Raw genomic sequence first — 21,493 nt, 5'->3', positions numbered from 1 at the left:
CCCAGAGTGCTGTATCAAGGCACCTCAGTGGGAAGTCTGTTGGAAGGAAAAAGTGTGGCAGAAAACGCTGCACAACGAGAAGAGGTGATTGGACCCTGAGGAAGATTGTGGAGAAGGACCGATTCCAGACCTTGGGGGACCTGCGGAAGCAGTGGACTGAGTCTGGAGTGGAAACATCCAGAGCCACCGTGTACAGGCGTGTGCAGGAAATGGGCTACAGGTGCCGCATTCCTCAGGTCAAGCCACTTTTGAACCAGAAACAGCGGCAGAAGCGCCTGACCTGGGCTACAGAGAAGCAGCACTGGACTGTTGCTCAGTGGTCCAAAGTACTTTTTTCGGATGAAAGCAAATTTTGCATGTCATTTGGAAATCAAGGTGCCAGAGTCTGGAGGAAGACTGTGGAGAGGGAAATGCCGAAATGCCTGAAGTCCAGTGTCAAGTACCCACAGTCAGTGATGGTCTGGGGTGCCATGTCAGCTGCTGGTGTTGGTCCACTGTGTTTTATCAAGGGCAGGGTCAATGCAGCTAGCTATCAGGAGATTTTGGAGCACTTCATGCTTCCATCTGCTGAAAAGCTTTATGGAGATGAAGATTTCATTTTTCAGCACGACCTGGCACCTGCTCACAGTGCCAAAACCACTGGTAAATGGTTTACTGACCATGGTATTACTGTGCTCAATTGGCCTGCCAACTCTCCTGACCTGAACCCCATAGAGAATCTGTGGGATATTGGGAAGAGAAAGTTGAGAGACGCAAGACCCAACACTCTGGATGAGCTTAAGGCCGCTATCGAAGCATCCTGGGCCTCCATAACACCTCAGCAGTGCCACAGGCTGATTGCCTCCATGCCACATTGCCGCATTGAAGCAGTCATTTCTGCAAAAGGATTCCCGACCAAGTATTGAGTGCAGAACTGAACTTAATTATTTGAAGGTTGACTTTTTTTGTATTAAAAACACTTTTCTTTTATTGGTCGGATGAAATATGCAAATTTTTTGAGATAGGAATTTTGGGTTTTCATGAGCTGTATGCCAAAATCATCAATATTAAAACAAGAAAAGGCTTGAACTACTTCAGTTGTGTGTAATGAATCTAAAATATATGAAAGTCTAATGTTTATCAGTACATTACAGAAAATAATGAACTTTATCACAATATGCAAATTTTTTGAGAAGAAACTGTATTATAATAATATTATGTGTAGGAAATGGAAGGAGCGGCTGCCGGGCCCGGTCTGAGAGAGCGATATTGACTACCTGCAAGAGTGCGGTTTGCACAAGAGGAAGGGGTTGCTGGGTGGCTTTCCAAAATTTCCTGTTCTAGTTACGCCACTGTGTCCTTTACTACAAAGGCCGACAGCCATGTTCTGTACCTGCTCGTTGATATTACTATTACATTACATATTGACCAGAGGCGCAGTATCACAGCTTCATTGTACTCCAAGTATTTATTAATAGAAGGAGAATAACACTGACATTAAGCCTGACAACCTAGTTATGTTCCCGGAACGGGATTTTTATTTTTTTGCTTTATTTCCTGCTGTAATATTTACTTTCTGTACAAGCAGGAGCGCTTCACCCCGTGATTCATCCCCACATACAATGCATTCGTGTTCAGCTTCTTTTCAGCCGTCGGTCGCCATCATACGGCGTTATTTCAATAGCTTCGCGGTCATGGGCCTCATGTCAAAACTGCCTCAGGCCTGGTTACCCTCGGCGACCAATCAGCTTCCATTTTTCCAGTGCAGTCAGTTTACAAAGTGGAAGCTGATTGGTTGCCATGGAAACTAGTGCAGAGAAACTAGAGCTATTGGTCCATAGCAACCAGCTGTCATGTTGTCAGTGCAGGTTTAGAGGGCGGCAACTGGTCCATATGTTATATATGGCGGTTGTATGCCCAGCACCAGCCCACATAAGACGTGAGCTTGTATGATTACTGATAAGGGGCCAAATCCAAGGCTAGGTTCGCATCTGTAGGTATGCTGCGCCATTGTGTCCAGCAGGATGATGGACACCACAATGTAAACCTGACGGATCTCATGTAAACCTCCTGCATGGATGGGGTCACTGCTGGGTAACGTGCCGCTTGGGAGTATGTCACCACTGCAGCCAGTCCCTGGCTGCAGCAGTGGAAGTGACCATGTCCATGGCAAAAGTCTATATGCGGGGACCGAAGCTTAGTGAAGACAGAGGTGCACCCACGCAGCCAGAACGGAGCGGTGGGGAGCGGGTAATTATGCTTTCCTGGATAGGTCCCTCTAGGTGGTTGGGAAGTATTAAAAAAATTATATTTAGCTGGACAACCCCCTTCATTCCTTCCCGACTGCCAAATGGATATATACGTCCTATCTGCACATACCCCGTGCAGATAGCACTTATATAAACTGTCAGGCAGCTCTTTAATCAAAAAAGTCAGTGTCCTCCAGAGGTCTTTTAATGACCTCCTGGGGGACATATTATGTGCAAAAAATAAATAAAAATATAAGTAAAAAAATAATAATAATTCCGTCGCCATAGTCGCCCCGACTCAAAACAATCGTCACAAAACCAGGGAACCCATTGCAGTAATACATTTTTGAGTCCGTTTTAATATTTAAAAAATAAAAAGCTATAATTAAATATTATAATTCAATTATTATAATTATAATTCAATTATTATAATTATAATTAGCGGTTTTCCCCCAAATAAAACTTTAAAAAAAAAGGGGAAAAAATCCATGCTAATAAAAAATCCTAAGTGACAAGTAAAAAACATTGCAAAAATAAAAAAGTTAGGGTCACTAAACCACCACATGCACAACATCACAAAAAGTGGCCTGGACATTTAGGTCTTTTTTTTTTTTTTTTAGGCCCGGTCATGAAAGGGTTAATACATTTGTTGCATTTTCTGGCAGCCCATGCAGCAGAAAATGAAATCTACAACATCGATTAAAATCTGGTGGAGATTTGAACTATAATTGACGCCATTTTCTGGTGCAGCAGAGCAGAGGGAGCAATCGCACCCGGGCCCTGGTGTCTGCGGGGGGCCCAAAGAGAAGACATTATTATAAATCACACATGGTCCAGCGGCTAGTTACCCCTTCCAGCTCTAGGGGCCCTAAATAACGCTAAGTGTGGGCGAGATTAATAAAAGCAAAAGAAACTATTCAAATAATCTAACATACAATATATTCATCTAAATATACCCCCCACACACACCCATATTGCTGTGATTTACAGGGGTGGACTGGGAACCAATGGCGGATTATAATAGGGGCGTTTGGGTCGGCAGCCCCGAGCCCGGCATCGCCGGGGGGCCCAACACCTCACTAGACCTGAAGGCTATGCGGTAGTAAAATCCCGGCGCAGGCGGGCGTGATGGCGTGTGCGCGCCTGCCTACCATCTACAAGCGAGCGCCAGGAGTCTGGGACACAGGTATTAGCTTTTTTTTTGTGTGTGTGCCATCTTTGGGGGACATTACTGGGGGGCACAGTAGGGGACAAATTACTACATGGGGAGCAAACTACTACATGGGGGCAGTGTGGGGGAAAATTACTACTGTGAGGGCAGTCTGGGGGAAAATTACTACTGTGGGGGCAGTGTGGGGGAAAATTACTACTGTGGGGCCAGTGTGTGGGAAAATTACTACTGTGGGGGCAGTCTGAGGGAAAATTACTACTGTGGGGGCAGTGTGGGGGAAAATTACTACTGTGGGGGCAGTGTGGGGGAAAATTACTACTGTGGGGGCAGTCTGGGGGAAAATTACTACTGTGGGGGCAGTGTGGGGGAAAATTACTACTGTGGGGGCAGTCTGAGGGAAAATTACTACTGTGGGGGCAGTGTGGGGGAAAATTACTACTGTGGGGGCAGTGTGGGGGAAAATTACTACTGTGGGGGCAGTCTGAGGGAAAATTACTACTGTGGGGGCAGTGTGGGGGAAAATTACTACTGTGGGGGCAGTCTGGGGGAAAATTACTACTGTGAGCTGCGTCTCATCTTCTCCTCCAAGTCTTTTTTTATTATAATTTATGTATTTTAAATTTGGCGACAAAATTTTTTATTTGCCTTCTAAATTTTCAGTTTAGGAGCCAATGGCTTCTGGGTATTTTTGCAGTCCTATGTAACACTACAGATAACATAAGGTAAAAGGGTTCTCTGGGATTTATATTCTGATGGCCTGTCCTCAGGATAGGTCATCAATATGAGATGGTGGGAGTCAGACTCCTGGCACTCCTGGTTTGAGGAGACCGCGATGTCCCGGTGAGCGCAGCAGCCTCCTTGCTCCTTACCAAGCTCAGCGCTGTCCATTTGATAGCACTGCGCTTGTACTGCAACTCAGCCCCAATCACTCGGATGGGCCACGTGACCGATGAATGTGATGTCATATGGCCTAGGAAGAGACTGTGCCGCTCACGAAGCACCGCCGCCTCTTCATACAGAAAAAAAAACTAAACTAAAATTGAGGGAGGGGCCCGAGTTGGGAAGACACTACAATAAAAAATCTAAACTAAGCATACAGACATGGAGAGCGGCGCCCGGGGATCTCCCTGCACTTACTGTTATCCCTGGGCGCCGCTCCGTTCTCCCGGTATAGGCTCCGGTATCTTCATATGTTCGGCTCCACCCAGTGGAACCTGCCGGCTTCTCCTTCTCCCAGGCTGTAGTGCTGGCCAATCGCAGCGCTCAGCTCATAGCCTGAGAGAAAAAAAAAACTCTCAGGCTATGAGCTGAGCGCTGCGATTGGCCAGCGCTACAGCCTGGGAGAAGGAGACGCTGGCAGGTTCCCCTGGGTGGAGCCGAACATATGAAGATACCGGAGCCTATAACGGGAGAACGGAGCGGCGCCCAGGGATAACAGTAAGTGCAGGGAGATCCCTGGGCGCCGCTCTCCATGTCTGTATACTTAGTTTAGATTTTTTATTGTAATGAAAGGTCCTCTTTAAAGTTACTTTTATTCAACCAGCAAGTAATTTTTTGATGGGAAATGACATCGGTGTCTCCCAAAAGATAATAAGACGATGTACAAGAGGCATTATTGTGGGGAAAAAAAGTTTATTTACATTTGAGCAAAAAGTGTCCAGTCCAAAATTATTCATCAGACGCTTCCTATAATTGCAGACCAGCTTTTTGCAGGTCTCCACAGGTATTTTTGCCCATTCATCTTTAGCAATGAGCTCCAAATCTTTCAGGTTGGAGGGTCTTCTTGCCATCACCCTGATCTTTAGCTCCCTCCACAGATTCTCAATTGGATCCAAGTCTGGACTCTGGCTGGGCCACTCCAAAACGTCAATGTTGTTGTCTGCTAACCATTTCTTCACCACTTTTGCTGTGTGTTTTGGGTCATTGTCATGCTGTAATGTCCACTGGTGCCCAAGGCCAAGTTTCTCTGCAGACTGCCTGATGTTGTCGTTGAGAATCCTCATGTATTGCTCTTTTTTCATGATGCCGTTTACTGTGATCAGGTTCCCTGGTCCATTGGCTGAAAAACACCCCCAAAGCATTAGGTTCCCACCACCATGTTTGACAGTGGGGATGGTGTTCTTTGGGTTGAAGGCTTCTCCTTTTTTACGCCAAATGAAGGAAACATCATTGTGACCAAACAATTCCATTTTAGTTTCATCTGACCATAACACAGAAGACCAGAAGTCTTCTTCTTTGTCCAGATGAGCTTTTGCAAAGGCCAAGCGAGCTTTTGTGTGCCCTATCTGGAGAAGTGGCGTCCTCCTTGGTCTGCAGAGTGCAGTGTCCTTTGGATTGTCTGCCTTGAGACATTGCCACCAGCAGAGCCCAGATTCACCAGGATGGCCTTGGTGGTGATCCTTGGATTCTTTTTCACCTCTCTAACTATCCTCCTGGCCAGCACAGGTGTCACTTTTGGCTTCCGACCACGTCCCCTGAGATTTTCCACAGTGTGGAACATCTTGTATTTTTTTTATAAAACTTTGCACTGTAGCCACTGGAACTTGAAAACATTTAGAAATGGCCTTGTAGCCCTTTCCTGACTTGTGAGCAGCCACAATGCGCAGCCGCAGGTCCTCACTGAGCTCCTTTGTCTTAGCCATGACTGTCCACAAACCAACTGCAGAGAGCTGCTGTTTTTCACCTGTTGAGTTGATTAAAACAGCTGTTCCCAATTAATCAGAGTAATTAGGATGCTTTAGAACAGCTTAGACTATTTGGAATGGTATAGAACTTTTGATTTTCCCACAGACTGTGACAGTTTGTGAAGGGTATGAACAATTTTGGACTGGACACTTTTTGCTCAAATGTAAATAAAAGCTGAGAAATGTTTTTTCCCCCCCCCACAATGATGCCTCTTCTACATCGTCTTATTATCTTTTGAGAGACACCTATGTCATGTCCGTCAAAGAATTACTTGCTGGTTGAATAAAAGTAACTTTAAGTCAAAATTTGCCAGGGGTATGAATAATTATGGGCAGCACTGTATATACTGTCTGTGTGTTCCGGTGTCCAGTTGCTCCACAGCACCCGCTGCTGGACATAATTAGTATTTCAAAACCTGTCTTTCAACTGGGACAATCAGGAAAATATTGGCCCCAACACCCATAGTCACCCATAATACGACCAAAGATCACAGTGCAGCAGTGCAGACTCACAGCGTGACCCCAAAAATCACAAAACCTCCAGCCGTGTTGGATTTCTGTGATTCTGGCGTTCGGGGCTCGGCAACTTGTAACTCCCTTCTGGGGCCATGCTGCGATACTTAGCGGTGGGTTTCGTGGTCAAGATCGCTGTGTAGCCTAGAAGAACCTAAAATCTGACATTTTTTGATACCCAGGAGACCATTCGTTTGTTGGATACCTGTGCATCTTGCATCCGATTTTTTTTTTTTTGTTGCTGTGAAGAAAATTTCTGAAAAATTCTTAATGAATGAGATCTTGTCTTTTGTATGCAGATTGATGCGCATTGGGTTGATGCAGCCTGGGTGTCCAGTGTGTCCTCAGATCCTGCGCTCACATGTTACTTGGACCTCCCCCCCCAGGTACTGTCTGAGGCGTCTGCGGTCAGCTGTACTCGCCAGTCCCATAGAGAATGAATTTAGCTCAAGGAAGCATGCTCGACCTGCCCCCTCCGTTCATTCGGGGGCACAAGACCCTCGTTCCCTCGCTTACTTACCTGCTTCCTGGCAATGGATCCTTGCTCCTTCTCCTCTGCTGTTCTCCCTCGCTGTAAACATCTGGTCTGACGCCTGAGGAGGATCCATTGGTGGGAAGCAGGTAAAGGGTGCATTCACATCACCGTTTAGCTTTCCGTTTTTCTGATCCGTCAGGAGAGAGAGAAAAAAAAACAGGATCCTGTAAAAAAACGGATCCTGTTGCATCAGTTGTCATACATTTGAGCCATTTCCGTCTGAGATCCGTTTTTTACTGGATCCTGTAAAAAACTGATCCGTTTTTTTTTTGTTTTGTTTTTGCAGGATCCTGTTTTTTTTATTTTTTTTTTCTCTTTCACACTAGCGTTTTTCTTTTCCGGCACTGAGTTCCGTCCTAGGGGCTCTATACCGGAAAAGAACTGATCAGTTTTATCCTAATGCATTCTGAATGGAGAGCGATCTGTTCAGTATGCATCGGGATGCATCATTGCATCAGTTCAGTCCCTCTTACGTTTTTTTGGCTAGAGTAAATAACGCAGCATGCTGCTTTTTTCTCTCCGGCCAAAAATCCTGAACACTTGATCCATTGAAATGTATTAGTGCCGGATCCGGCATTAAAATTGCCGCATTGACGGATCCGCAGACCTTTAAAAATGTGAAAAAAATACCGGATCCGTTTTTTCCGGATGACAACCGTAAAGATGGATCCGGCATTGCATTGCGTCCGGATTGCCGGATCCAGCAGGCAGTTCCGGCGACGGAACTGCCTGCCGGAATCCTCTGCCGCAAGCGTGAAAGTAGCCTTCTTCTGACGGATCAGAAGAACGGAAAGCTAAGCGGTGATGTGAATGCACCCTAAGTAAGCCTTCCTTTACAAGTCCTGCCGAGTAGGAGCGTTTTTCCCAAACCACCCCCATTCTTGCACGACCCCTTTAAGCGTTACCTGGCCTTTCACAGGGGCGCTCAATATAACCCTGCGCCCTTTCTCATTGATAGGGTAGCCCCTTTTTAAAGTGTTTGCACCTCCTGCGTGAGCAATATGGCTTCCCTACTCCTGTGCATTCTTAGGCTTCCGAGTCCCTACCAATGAATCATGGCACCCGGGGCTGTGTTGCCATCTTGGACTGGGCATGTGGGCAACTAAGACTCCATTCACACGTCCCACCAAATGGGTCCGCATCCGTTCCGCAATTTTGCGGAACGGGTTGCGGACCCATTCATTCTCTATGGGGACGGAATGGATGTGGACAGCACACAGTGTGCTGTCCGCATCCGCATTTGCGGTGCGCGGCCCCGATCTTTGGGTCCGCTGCTCCGCAAAAAGATAGAGCATGTCCTATTCTTGTCCGCAGCTCTGCTATGCCAGGAATGTCTCTTGGCTCTGCTATATCGGTTTTCATCTCTAGACACCTGTGCAGACAGGAAGGATCGGTTCCAATATTATTTTTTTCTATCTAGAGGTATAAGAAATGATTCGATGAGTCACCAGACGCTGCTTCCTGATTGGCCGCAGGAGCAGAAGCCAACCCCCCCTCTCCCCGCCTCCTGTCCTGGCTATACAAGTTCGAGGCTCCATCTGTCAGCAGACTTCAGTGCAGCATCCTCGCAAAGATGAAGGCAAGTAGCAGACGGCATCCTGTGAATGTTGAAGCCATTGGATTAATGCAACATGGTGACCAGAAGGTGAGAGCCGGAATATTATTTTATTATATTATTTTATCTATGATAACATTTTGTATAATAATTATTTGTCATTTTTTGTTACATTGTTGCTAGTTGTTAGAAAATTGCTTATAGAACAATCGCCTAATATTATTTTTGTAGATCCTTCAAGCTACTAGAGCGATGGACCTTGAAACTATCAAATACCTTTTTCCAGACTTTTTCATTCGATTGCCTGTAGTCTGCAGCCCGCTAGCTGACCACAGACTGCCCTGTCCAGGAAAGGAATCAGAAATGATGAAGATTAGGGCTCATGCACGCAAATGTATATATATTTTTTCCCGTTCCGTTTTTTTTATAGGTCCGTATCCCCTTCAACGGGTCCACAAAAAAACTTTAATTACTCCACGTGCATTCCCTTTCCGTATGTCCGCATGTCCGTTCCGCCAAAAAATAGAACATGTCCTATTTTTGTCAGTTTTGCGGAGAAGGACAGGCATTGTTACGATCGATACGGAAAAAAGCAAAAACGGATGCAATGCGGATGTCACACTTTATTTTTTTGCCGATCCGTGTTTTGAGGACCGCAATATACATACGGTCCGTGTGCATGAGCCCTTAGTTCTAGATTAGATGCGATCTGTAAATGAAAGCTTAAAGGGTCACTGAAGTTTTGAAAAGTTTTTTTGATATCTCATAGAGGCATAGCGAAGGTTTTGATCGGCGGGGGTCTCAGCGCTGAGACCCCCACCAATTGCTAGAAGGAGGAGAGAGAAGCGCTCACCTATTGCCCACCTAATGAAGACTTTCTATTGAGCCCATCTTCTGCGGCGATGAGTGTGCTATGTGAAGGCTTCTCTCTCCTCGATATAGCGATCCGTGGGGGTCAGACATTGAGCTGTCCGATTTTTTTCAGGACCCATTGAAAATGAATGGGTCCAGATCTGGTCCAGATCTGTTCCGCAAAAAACGGAACAGATCAGGAAAGAAACAACGGACGTGTGAATGGACCCTAACTTGGTGTAAATAGACAATACGATTGGTTCCCATGAATCTCAGAGGTGTATGGCAATGCCCCCATGGGAAAAAAAAAATGCAAATTAGCAGCCAAAGCGGAGACCCCCTTCTGTAGGGCGCACTGTTTTGGGGTTCTTGCCCCTCATCAGTTCAGAGGTTCCTATGAATGAAAATGTTATATTTTTTCTTGGTATCGAAATGGAATCAAAATTTTGGTATCCTGACAGCTAAATGGAATCCATCATTTTTTTATTTTATTTTTTTACTTTTTGGTTTTAATTAATAAAATAAGATTTTTTAATGATTTTTTTTCTTTATAGAATATCAAAATGCCTAAAAAAATAAAAAAAGATCAAATAGCACAAACACAGATACCTAAAATAGCGTTTCTCACCTCTTTTCCCCTCTTCCAGACGTACATGTTTTCGGTCTTATGGTCCGACCACAACAAGCTCCTGGTTTACAGAACATTTGGAGACTTTAGGAAGTTCCAGGTGAGAAGAATGGGCTACAAGTCGTCTCCATTAAAAGGGGCCGAACAGTTATTATATGAGACCCCCCCACTGATCACCTATGATCTTCAGGGGGACCCATAAGAAAGTGAACTGTTTCCCTGCGGCGCCATCACAGGTGAAACTAAGCATTACACAATTCCTATTAAAATCAATGGGTTGTTCTGTATTTACAACAGGGGTTGTGCAGGCAGTATATATTGATGACCTATCCTCAGGATAGGTCTGATCGGCGGGCGTCTGACACTCGCCCCCCGCGCTCCATGTGAGCGCTACTTCCCCTTCATTACACTGCCCGTCGTCTCAGAGGCGAGTACTCGCTCCGTTCACTTGAATGGAGTATTTGTAATGACACTATTCTGCCGCAAGGGAGACGACGCGCAGTGTAATGAAGAGGGGGCAGCGCTCGCATGGCGGGGGTGTCAGGTGTCGGAGGATAGCTCATTAATATGTACTGCCTACACAGCCCCATTAAGTGTGGAGGTGAGGCCCTCTCTTTAGTGACTCTCTGCCCTGGGTAATAGTTGGGGGTCCTGACATGGTGGGCCACATGCACCCAGAAAGCTGAACTACAGGTTACAGGACTCTTTCTGTATTGGATTTGGTCATTTTCCCATCTCACCTGAACGTTACATTATAGTGAATTACACTTTTTAATAACTTATTGCCAAACCCGTATCCATTTTACGGTCTTTAAATCGCAGATCCGCAAAATACGGATCCGCATTTTTTTGGCGAAAACCATTATCTGCATTTTGCCGACATATTCTTTTTTGCAGGATAGCTCATCCACGTGCTTTCCGCGACCATATGTCCGTTTTACAAAAAGATAGAACCTGTTCTATACTTGGCTGCAAAATGTGCATCGCGGACCCATTGAAGTCAGTGGGTCCGGAAAAAATGCAGATGCAAAGATTGGTCTTGATAAATAGCCCCCTAAATGCCCAGAATTTTGTGATTCGCGGGCAGACGCTCACTTTAATAAGATTTATTTTGTCTTGTGTCCTCAGCGGGATCTTAAGAAGAAATTCCCATTGGAAGCTGGAGCCTTGAATAAGACGGAAAGAACGCTGCCCAAACTGAAAGGTGAGTAGATCAATGACACACACATAGCATTACATCATAGGGGTCGTCCCACGAAAAACATTCTACATTTTTCAAACCAGCGCCTGCATCTGAATATTTTTGTAATTGCATGTGATTAAAAATATGCTATAGCCACTGAGTTATTCAAGAAAATCTATCTGTATAGCGCCACCTGCTGTTTCTTCTTTTCCTTATTTCTCCGTCCATCTCTGAGGTGGTCACACGTGCTCAATTCTGTCTTTCAACTGCCACCAGCTGGATCTACTCCTAGAAGCTGTGACAGTTACAGGGAAAGAGCTACAGCGCAAAGGACACACACCATGAGCTGTGGCAGCGAGAGAGATGCAGCAGGAAGGACACACTCACTGAGCTGTGATGGGAAGAGAGCTGCAGCAGGAAGGACACACTCACTGAGCTGTGATAGGGAGAGAGCTGCAGCGGGAAGGACACACTTACTGAGCTGTGATAGGGAGATAGCTGCAGCAGGAAGGACACACACTGAGCTGTGATAGGGAGAGAGCTGCAGCAGGAAGGACACACACTGAGCTGTGATAGGGAGAGAGCTGCAGCAGGAAGGACACACTCACTGAGCTTTGATAGGGAGAGAGCTGCAGCAGGAAGGACACACTCACTGAGCTGTGATAGGGAGAGAGCTGCAGCAGGAAGGACACACTCACTGAGCTGTGATAGGGAGAGAGTTGCAGCAGGAAGGACACACTCACTGAGCTGTGATACGGAGAGAGCTGCAGCAGGAAGGACACACTCACTGAGCTGTGATAGGGAGAGAGCTGCAGCAGGAAAGACACTCACTGAGCTGTGATAGGGAGAGAGCTGCAGCAGGAAGGACATACTCACTGAGCTGTGATAGGGAGAGAGCTGCAGCAGGAAGGACACACTCACTGAGCTGTGATAGGGAGAGAGCTGCAGCAGGAAGGACACACTCACTGAGCTGTGATAGGGAGAGAGCTGCAGCAGGAAGGACACACTCACTGAGCTGTGATACGGAGAGAGCTGCAGCAGGATGGACACTCACTGAGCTGTGATAGGGAGAGAGCTGCAGCAGGAAGGACATACTCACTGAGCTGTGATAGGGAGAGAGCTGCAGCAGAAAGGCCACAACTTTGAGTTGTCATAGGGAAAGAGTTGCAGAAAGGACATGCCCCTCTGAGCTGCCAGCCTGAAGAGAATCTTGAAGAATAATTGGAGCAATGCATGGGGAGATCTCTGGATCTATGTGAGGTACAGGGCTGGTTCCTGCAGTCACCACTAGGGGGAGCTTACTGCGTACTGCTTATACATTATAAGTGTTTCTTCAGTCTATAGATACTGACGGCCTGTCCTCAGGATAGGTTATCAATATCAGATTGGCGGGGTCCAACATCCCGCACCTCCACGGATCAGGCAGACGTGGCACCAGAAACTATACAGTGGATGGAGTCGGAACCAGAAGGCTCCATCTAGTGGCCGTGCTGTGGTACTGCAGCTCAGCACTGATTGCTGGGGCGGACCTGTACACGCCACTTGTATACGGGCAGTCTAGGTAATAAGGTTGTCGACGGCCAAGTGACTCACGGAAAGTGAAAACCTAATTTCAGGCAGCAGAGGTCATTGCTGGTGGACTCTAGTCCTCTGGATGCCATTGAGTTTAATAGGCTCCACACCCTCTCCATGGATATTCAGTGACACACAGCATATAATAGTATGGCTGGGAAAACACCTTTACATGTCATTTAGGGCCTGTCTATAGAGGGTTCGGTGGATGCTTCTGCACTGCTTTGTGTTCCTGGATTGGGGGGGTATGAAGTACCCTATATAGACCTATGAACCACTAAGAGTGGCCCCCGAGCCCTTCATATTTGTTCAAGCTTCTGTCTCCTTTCCTAAATGCACCATCCACGTTAGAGACGTCGGCTGAGACCCCACCACCGGAATCCTAATTCATAGTAACCGCACAATGATTGATACGGCGCCGCTGCTGAATTATTTCCGTCATACCTGCTGACTGTGTCCGGGCACAGCCAGCATTCTTGTCGCTCGTGCCATCACTCGGGCAGGCCGGGGCTGAGTCATTTTTAGCTCCGTGCCAAATTTATAGACGGTGGAAACGTCATACAGTAAACACGCAGCGCTGGACTCGCAGCTATAGTCAACGCCGCCGTCCTTCTGATCCGCCAGAAGAACAGAAAAATTAAGAAAAAAATGGATCCTGTAAAAAAACGAATCCTGTAAAAAAAAACGAATCCTGTAAAAAAAAAAAAAAGGATCGTGTAAAAAAACGGATCCTGTAAAAAAAAATGATCCTAGGCACATTTTTATTTTATTTTATTTTGCGGAATTTATCAAAACTGGTGTGAATGAAAACTGGCTTAGTTGCCTATAGCAACCAATCGAATTGATCCTTTTATTTTCCGAAGGAGCTCTGAAAAGTGAAAGGTGAAATCTGATTGGTTGCTATGAGCAACTAAGCCCATTACACCAGTTTAGTGTGTAAGTTGGTAGCGCAAAAAACACACAAAAAATAACATGAGGTGAAGGTGGATCTTCAGTTTTAGTTTTTTCTTATATACTGTATAAACTTTCCGAAGGTTAACGCGCCATAATGAGATGTGACCAGCAGGTGGCAGCATGGTCCTAGAAATGGAATTTGATAGCAAAGATTTTATATATATATCTATATTTTTTTTCAGATGCTCCCAGAACTGTGACGAAGAGGAGCGCCTCCAAGAGGTTCTTAGAAAGGCTGCGCCTCCTGGAGGACTATTCACAGGCCTTGCTGAGGCTGGACGCCAAGATTTCACAGAGTGATTTTGTGGTTCAGTTTTTCACCCTACAACCCCGTGACCTGAACCCTTCATTCCCTGAAGACAGGTGACGATCTGCACGAGTCCTGTATAATATTCAGATGCGCATTATCAGTTCTGTGACCAGTGTCGGACTGGGGTACCTAGGGCCCAACGGTGTAACTGATTCTGGGGGCCCACCTTAGGGCTCCTGCACACAAACTTACTTTTTTTCCGTGTCCGTATCATTATTTATTTTTTTGTGGCCTGTATGTGAAACCATTTACTTCAATGGGGCTGCAAAAAAAGGAAATGACTCGGTGTGCATTCCGTGTCTGTATGTCCGCATGGCCGTTCTGCAAAATGATAGAACCTGTCCTATTACTGTCCACATTACAGACAAGGATAGGACGGTTCTATCAGAGGCTGTTCTGTTCCGCATAATGTGGAATGCACACACCCGGTATCTATGTTTTGCGGAACCGCAATTTGCGGACTGCAAAGCATCCAACAGTCGTGTTCATGAGCCCTTACAGTGATAACAGGAATATTACAGATGGAGTATGATGGCCGACATTCACAGCACAATGCACAAACATACATGTGGCAGGATTTAGGCTACTTTCACACTTGCAGTAGCAGGGTCCGGCATGATGTTCTGGCGGGGGAACAGCCTGCTGCACCTGTGCTAACGCTAGCCCACCGTTCCGCCGGAAGTCCGCTGTAGTCTTTGTCCGGCCGCCTCTCGGCACGTTTGCTGTGCTGCGGCCGGACCTCCGACCTGCCCCATTATAGTTAATGGGGCCGGAGCAGGCCTCCGGCGGCACGGTGGGCTAGCGTAAGCACGGATCTGGCAGGCTGTTCCCCCACTGGAATATCCTGCCGGACCCTGCTACCGCAAGTGTGAAAGTAGCCTTACACATATATGGATATCCTGCTCTTAAGTCAGTCAGACACAAGACACATGCAGTTCCCATCACACATAGGAAACACGCAATGCACGCACCAAGACATTTTTTGCCTAACCTAGTGTAGCAGACATAAAGGGGCGGCCTGACTTCTACAAATGGCATTTATTATGTAGAGAAAGTTAATACCAGGCACTTACTAATGTATTGTGATTGTCCATGTGGCCTCCTTTGCTGTCTGGATTCATTTTTCCATCACATTATACTCTGCTAGTTTCCATGGTTACAGACCAGCCTGCAATCCATCAGTGGTGGTCGTGCTTGCACACTATAGGCAAAAGCGTCAGCCTCTTTGGTGGCCGGGACCATGGGAGCGCACACAGGCTAGTGCTTTGTCCTATAGTGTGCAAGCACGACCACCACTGACGGATTGCAGGGTGGTCGTAACCATGGAAACGAGCAGTGTATAATGTGATGGAAAAATGAATCCAGCCAGCAAAGGAGGCAATATGGATAATAACAGTATATTAGTAAGTGGCGTATATTAACTTTCTCTACATGATAAATCCGACTTACTGAAGTGAGACAACCCCTTTTAAGACTACGTTCCCTTGATCATGGGGGTCCCAGCAGTCAGACACTTATCACCTGTCGTGTCATAGCTGTTGGACATTTTCACATTCCCTATCCTTAAAGGTTTTCTTTGGGTGTAAATTTTTTTTAAATAAAAATAAAAAATCTGGCCCAAAATATGTGTTAAACTAAAATAGAAATGCTCGCCTGTTAAAAGGCCAGTGTCCACTTTTCTAGTTATCCTCTATCCACAGGATTGGGGATAACTAAGTGATCTGTGAGGGTCTGAACGCTGGAGCCCCCACTGATCCCCCTTCTTGATTGAGTGGCAGGTCGAGCACATGCCCTGCCTCTCCATCCATTCTCTATGGGGTCGCCAGAGATGGCGGAGCACAGCGCTGGCTAAAGAGATTAACTGGAGCAGCAGGGTGTATGCGTGGCCTGCCACACCATCAAAAAGGGGGAACAGGACCCGTTCCTCGGATCAGTGGGGATCACAGAATCGGACCCCACTAATCATATAGTTATGCCCTATGGTGTGGAGAGGATAACTTGAAAACCTGGACAACCCCTTTAAATCCTCCACCACCAGTATCTCTTTACATGGCAGCAGTGATGCCTGTAAATACGGAATATCATCACTGCCGCCATGTAAACCATACGTGTCAATACTGGAGAATGTGACGCACTGGGCAGAATCTTTCGGGCATAAGTCCAACGCCCTTTGCAGGTCATAAACCTTTAACAAAGACCAAGCAAAGGCGCTAGAGGAGCAAAGGGCACAAACGGAGGGTCATAACTGAAGCAGAGGCATTAGGGTCACCTGAGGCAGGGTAATAGCGGGGATACTGGAGCAGAGGTATTAGGGGGTAACTGGAGAAGAGGCAATATTAGGGGTGCAGTTAGAGTGGGGGCATCTGGAGCTGGGACATTTATGAGGGTGCACCTAAAGCAGAGGCATTGGGAGTCCCCCCAATGCCACTCTGAACTCTGCAGAGAGCAGCACACATACACAGATCTGAGTCTGCTATAAACAAATCCCCTATTTCCCCCTTACAGTCTCACTACTGTCACACACCTGAGAAATCAGCCCAGAACCACACAGGAGTCCTTCTCTCCAGCAGCCAGTTTCCTGACAGCAGGGAGGGCAGGAGGATGACCAGACATGTTCTCTCCTCCTTCACTGCCAGCAGCCCCAGAAGTCTAGAAGATACCCCGGGGCCTCCTGTACAATGTACACCAGTAGGAGGCTGCATTGCTGTGCCATACTGCCACCTAGTGGTTACAATAATTATCTCTCCTGAGAAACAAGAGAAATAATTACTTCTCCATCTTATCTCGGGCGCAGGAGACTGGGGGCCCACCGAAGAATCCCCCGCCTCCCCGGTGGGCCAGTCCGAGCCTCTCTGTGATAGTTTAATAAGCCTAAAATAGCCGTTTATAATATAATCTTTGAAGATCCAGAATCATGGACTGAATCTTGTGGGTTACGTTTTCTCTTTCAGCCTTTTCATCATGCCGTCTGAGAAAAAAGAGGAGATCCGACTTGTCTCGTCTCAAACCCCCGAAATCTCTGCTCCTCTCATATGCCCCAAATACATGTGTACGGCAGACTACGAAACGGTGGATCTGAAGAACAGGCCGTTCAGAGTGAAGCAACATAAATTTCTGGATGTTCTTCTGAAAGACAGCACTGGTACGTGACCTTGTGATCTGTTCTTCCTGAAACAGCGCCACCCGATAACCATAGGCTGTGACTGGTATTGCAGCTCAGGCCTATTCTAGTGGCTACCAGACACCGCCTATGGGCAGGAGTGGCAGTGTATGGCAGCAGAGATACTTTCCACCTAGTGGTCATGTAGGTGAACTGCAGATATATAGAGTATCACCACTTAACTGGCTTTTGTACGGCAGGCTGGTGGTTGGTGGAGAGCGAAGACCGACAATTAGCCTGGTTTCCAGCACCTTACCTGCAGGATCAGAGGAATACAGAAGAGTACCACATTGCCAAAGAATGCCAAGGAGAGGGTACGATGTCATTTTAATGTCCTGACAACTTTTATCACACTAATCTAACTCGAACTAATCTATCCTCTTCGGATGAAGGCAAATTTAAGGACCAGTCTCTTCCCTTCAGCTGGTCATCACCACTAGAGGGCGCTCAGGAGTTTACTGTATACTGCTTTATTATAGAGTTCAATGTATGCTGTAAGCTCCCCCTAGTGGTGGCTGCAAGGACAGCTAAAATAATAATCTGAAAATTAAAGATTGGCACTGACAGTAGTCACGCTACATAATTCTCCTCTTCGCATTGACTTTGTAGGTACCTTGTGTGTGGTGGTAAAAGCCTATGAGGCGCAGAATAGCGATGAACTGTCAGTGGGGATCGGAGTTGTGGTGGAAGTCTTGAGAAAATCGGATTCTGGTTGGTGGCTCATCAGGTAAGATTTTGGTGGAAAGGGTTGAATCAAGTCCTATTAGGCAGGGGCATAGCCAAAGGTTCATGGGCCCCGGTGCAAAAGTTCAGCTTGGGCCCCCCTTCCCTCAGTGCTTTGTGGCCAGGGGCTGGGGAGCACGTAGCCTTCGTGCTGCCTGAGGCAAAAATTTAAACTGCACCCCCGCAATGCCAAATTCTTGACCTAACCCCTTCCCTCCAGCCAGGGGAATAACTTGACCAGCATGCACCTACTATAATACCGGCGTCTTCTTATGTGGCACAAGGGTCTTTGGGCCCCCTCAGGCTCCTAGGCCCGGTAGGGACTGCTACCTCTGCACCCACGATAGCAACTCCCCCGCTATTAGGGCATATGGGCACCATAGAGGAAGGTCAGACCACCCCTCTCTCTATGAACCAGAATGGAGAGTCGTTCCATAAGAGCCGCTCTCCTTCTTGTGAAGGCACATCGTGGACGTCCGTTCATGTGAATAGTCCTTACTACACGCTGCAGGGGAAATGCTTGGCTGGGGGCATACCTAGGTGCCATACCTGGGTGATGAAGTGATTGCTCCAGGGCCACATTTTGGGCTGTCTTTGATGGAAGACACTTTTAAGAAAAAATCAGGTACAGGAGAACAACCTCACTGCTCTCTTTTATCATGGAGGCACCAGCACTGGTACGAGATATAGTCTTGCGCCCACACCAAGGCTGGTCTTCACAGAAAAACCAGTTAGTGACTGGTGACCCTTGACATAGTCAGCAAATATGCAGCCAACTGTTCTAAAAATGTCATCAGTCCCTCCCGCCTTGTACAGGACTAATATCACGTAGACGTCACTCCGCCCTTCCTGATGCAAAAGAGACAAGGTTAGGGTAGGTTCACACTAGCGTTATGCAGTCCGTTATGGCTTTCCGTAATAACAGGGTTATAACGGAACATAACGGAATCCATAGGATGGAATGCAAAACGGAAACCTTTAAGAGGCATTCCGTTTTGCTCCGTCCTAATAGAAGTCTATGGGAAAACATAACGGATCCCGGTCTGGGTCCCGTTATGCAAGACGGAAAACAAAGTCCTGTCGACAGACGGATCCATTGCGCTTGCCCATAGAACTCTATTAAGACGGATCAAAACTGAATGCTAAGGGTAAATATACACGTTCAGCATTTATCTGCGGACAATCCACACTGAAATCCGCGCAGGTGTGCGCAGGGAAATCCGTGCGGTCAATCCGCATCAATTGGTGCGGATTTTTTCCGCATGTGGATTTTACTCTCCCCATTGAAGTGAATGGAGGAAATCCGAACAGGAAAAATAAAATAAATTGACATGTTGCGGATTTTTAAATCCGCACCGTAGGTCAAAATCCGTGTGCATGAGAATTTCAAATTCTCATAGAATACGATGTACATGACCTACGGTGCGGATTTTCGCAAGCAAATCCGCACGCAATCCTGTTCGTGTGCCCTAAAGGTTTCCGTTTTGAATTCCATCTTACAAATTCTGTTATTTTACGTTATAGCCATGTTATAAAGGAAAACAATAGCGGAATTTGTAACACTGATGTGAACCCGCCCCCTCCCCCCCAAAGGTATACACAAAATGTACAATAATTTTTTTTTAAAATCCTGCTACTATCTGCACACCGCCGTTTGTAGCCCCCAACAACCATAAACTGTACATCCCCCTATATAAAAATTGGCCTATGGGAAAGTGGACACCATTTAAAAAAGTAATTTAGTGCCACTTTGTGCTATTAAAATAAATAAAAAATAGAAAAAAAATGTGAAAAACAGAAACAAATGTGAAAAATCTATTTCTCGGTATAAAAGATAACTAAAAATAGAAATGACATAAAATGAAGCACCATCACCAAATAAAAATATTTGAAATACAGAACTGAAAGATAAAGTTATTGCTTTCAAACCCGCACGAACTGGTTATGAAGAGGGTGCAGTGGTATTGAACTGGTTGAAGGGGTGAACCTGGACTACAAAAACATGGGTGCTTCTTTCTTTCAAAAACAGCACCGCACCTGCCTACAGGTTGTGTGTGGTATTGCAGTTAAAGGGGTATTCCCATCTCGTCAGTGGGGGCATATCGCTAAGATATGCCACCAATGTCTGGTAGGTGCGGGACCCATCTCTGGAACCCGCACCTACCTCTAGAACGGAGCTTGCAAAGTGAAGGAGAGCGGAGCGTGCAGGCACGACTGCCCTCAATTCATTTCTATAGGAGCGCCAAAAAAGGCCGAACCGCACACTCGGCTGTTTTCAGAAATCCCATGGAAATGAATGGAGGGCGGCTGCGCATGCGCGGTGCGCTCTCATTCACTTTGCGGGCTCCGTTCTAGAGATAGTTGCGGGTCCCAAAGGTGCGATGTGCCACCAATGTATGAGGTGACCAACCCCTTTAAGGCCCTTTTACTGCAATGGAGTTGAGCTGCAATACCAGACACAGCCTATGGTCAGAAGTGGCGCTGTTTCAGGAAGAAAGCAGCCATGTTTTACAAAAACGGTAGAATTTATAAATTTATGTTCATATTTGCCACAGATACAACAGAAGAACCGGCTTCATCCCATCTCTCTACCTAAAACCATACTGGAACCCATGTGAGAAGATCCAGCATATCCTCAGCAGGGAACGCTACGTTTCCACACCCAATCTACTCGAAGATAATTTTTTTGGAGACGCGTATTCTTTTCTGGCCTTACGGCCTTCATTTGACGACCAGAGACAGAGTGACAGAGGAAGGTCCCTGTCCTTGGGGGCCACATCGCTGGGCTCTGAAGTCAGGTCTGACCTGGATTCAGATATGGATAGTGTGACGGGAAGCAGTGGTAGACTAAATTCCTCCAACAGTGAGCTCTCTTCGCTGAGCATCTCCAATTCGTCACTGCCGGCGACCGCATCGTTGTGTGGCGCGCCAAAAATCCCAGCAAGACCCAAACCGGATGAGATCTTACAGAAGTGCAGCACGGTCACCAAGAAAAGAGTGCAAAGGTCAAGAGGGAGCGTCCAGGCAGCAGAAGTCACCGGGACCATGTCCTAGGTCATAGTGGTGACGGCTGGAAGCAGTGTTGGACTGGGGTACTTAGGGCCCACCAGTGTAACTGATTCTAGGGGCCCACCTTAGGGCTCCTGCACACTAACTTATATTTTTTCCATGTCTGTACCGTTCACTTCACTTAAATGGGTCCGCCAAAAAAAATGACTCAGTTTGCATTCCGTGTCTGTATGTCCGCATGGCCGTTCTGCAAAATGATAGAACCTGTCCTATTACTGTCCACATTACAGACAAGGAAAGGACGGTTCTATCAGAGGCTGTTCTGTTCCGCATAATGTGGATGCACACATCCGATATCCATGTTTTGCGGATCCGCAATTTGCAGACTGCAAATCATCCAACGGTCGTATTCATGA

General features: G+C 46.6%; 1 protein-coding gene across 1 annotated transcript; it reads left to right on the top strand.

The window, feature by feature from the left end:
- Nucleotides 1-8,693: 8,693 nt before the first annotated feature.
- Nucleotides 8,694-21,214, top strand: LOC121008150 (NADPH oxidase organizer 1-like). Its single transcript, XM_040440522.1, has 8 exons — nt 8,694-8,776; nt 10,186-10,266; nt 11,295-11,370; nt 14,058-14,238; nt 17,137-17,327; nt 17,546-17,659; nt 17,955-18,072; nt 20,624-21,214. Exons 1-8 carry the CDS (start codon nt 8,705-8,707, stop codon nt 21,120-21,122), a joined length of 1,332 nt encoding a protein of 443 aa, XP_040296456.1. The 5' UTR covers nt 8,694-8,704; the 3' UTR covers nt 21,123-21,214.
- Nucleotides 21,215-21,493: the final 279 nt, after the last annotated feature.

Source organism: Bufo bufo, chromosome 7, assembly GCF_905171765.1.
Source record: "Bufo bufo chromosome 7, aBufBuf1.1, whole genome shotgun sequence".
Lineage (NCBI taxonomy): Eukaryota > Metazoa > Chordata > Amphibia > Anura > Bufonidae > Bufo > Bufo bufo.
Note: the sequence above shows the minus strand (reverse complement) of the source record. Positions and strands in the feature narration are given on the sequence as shown.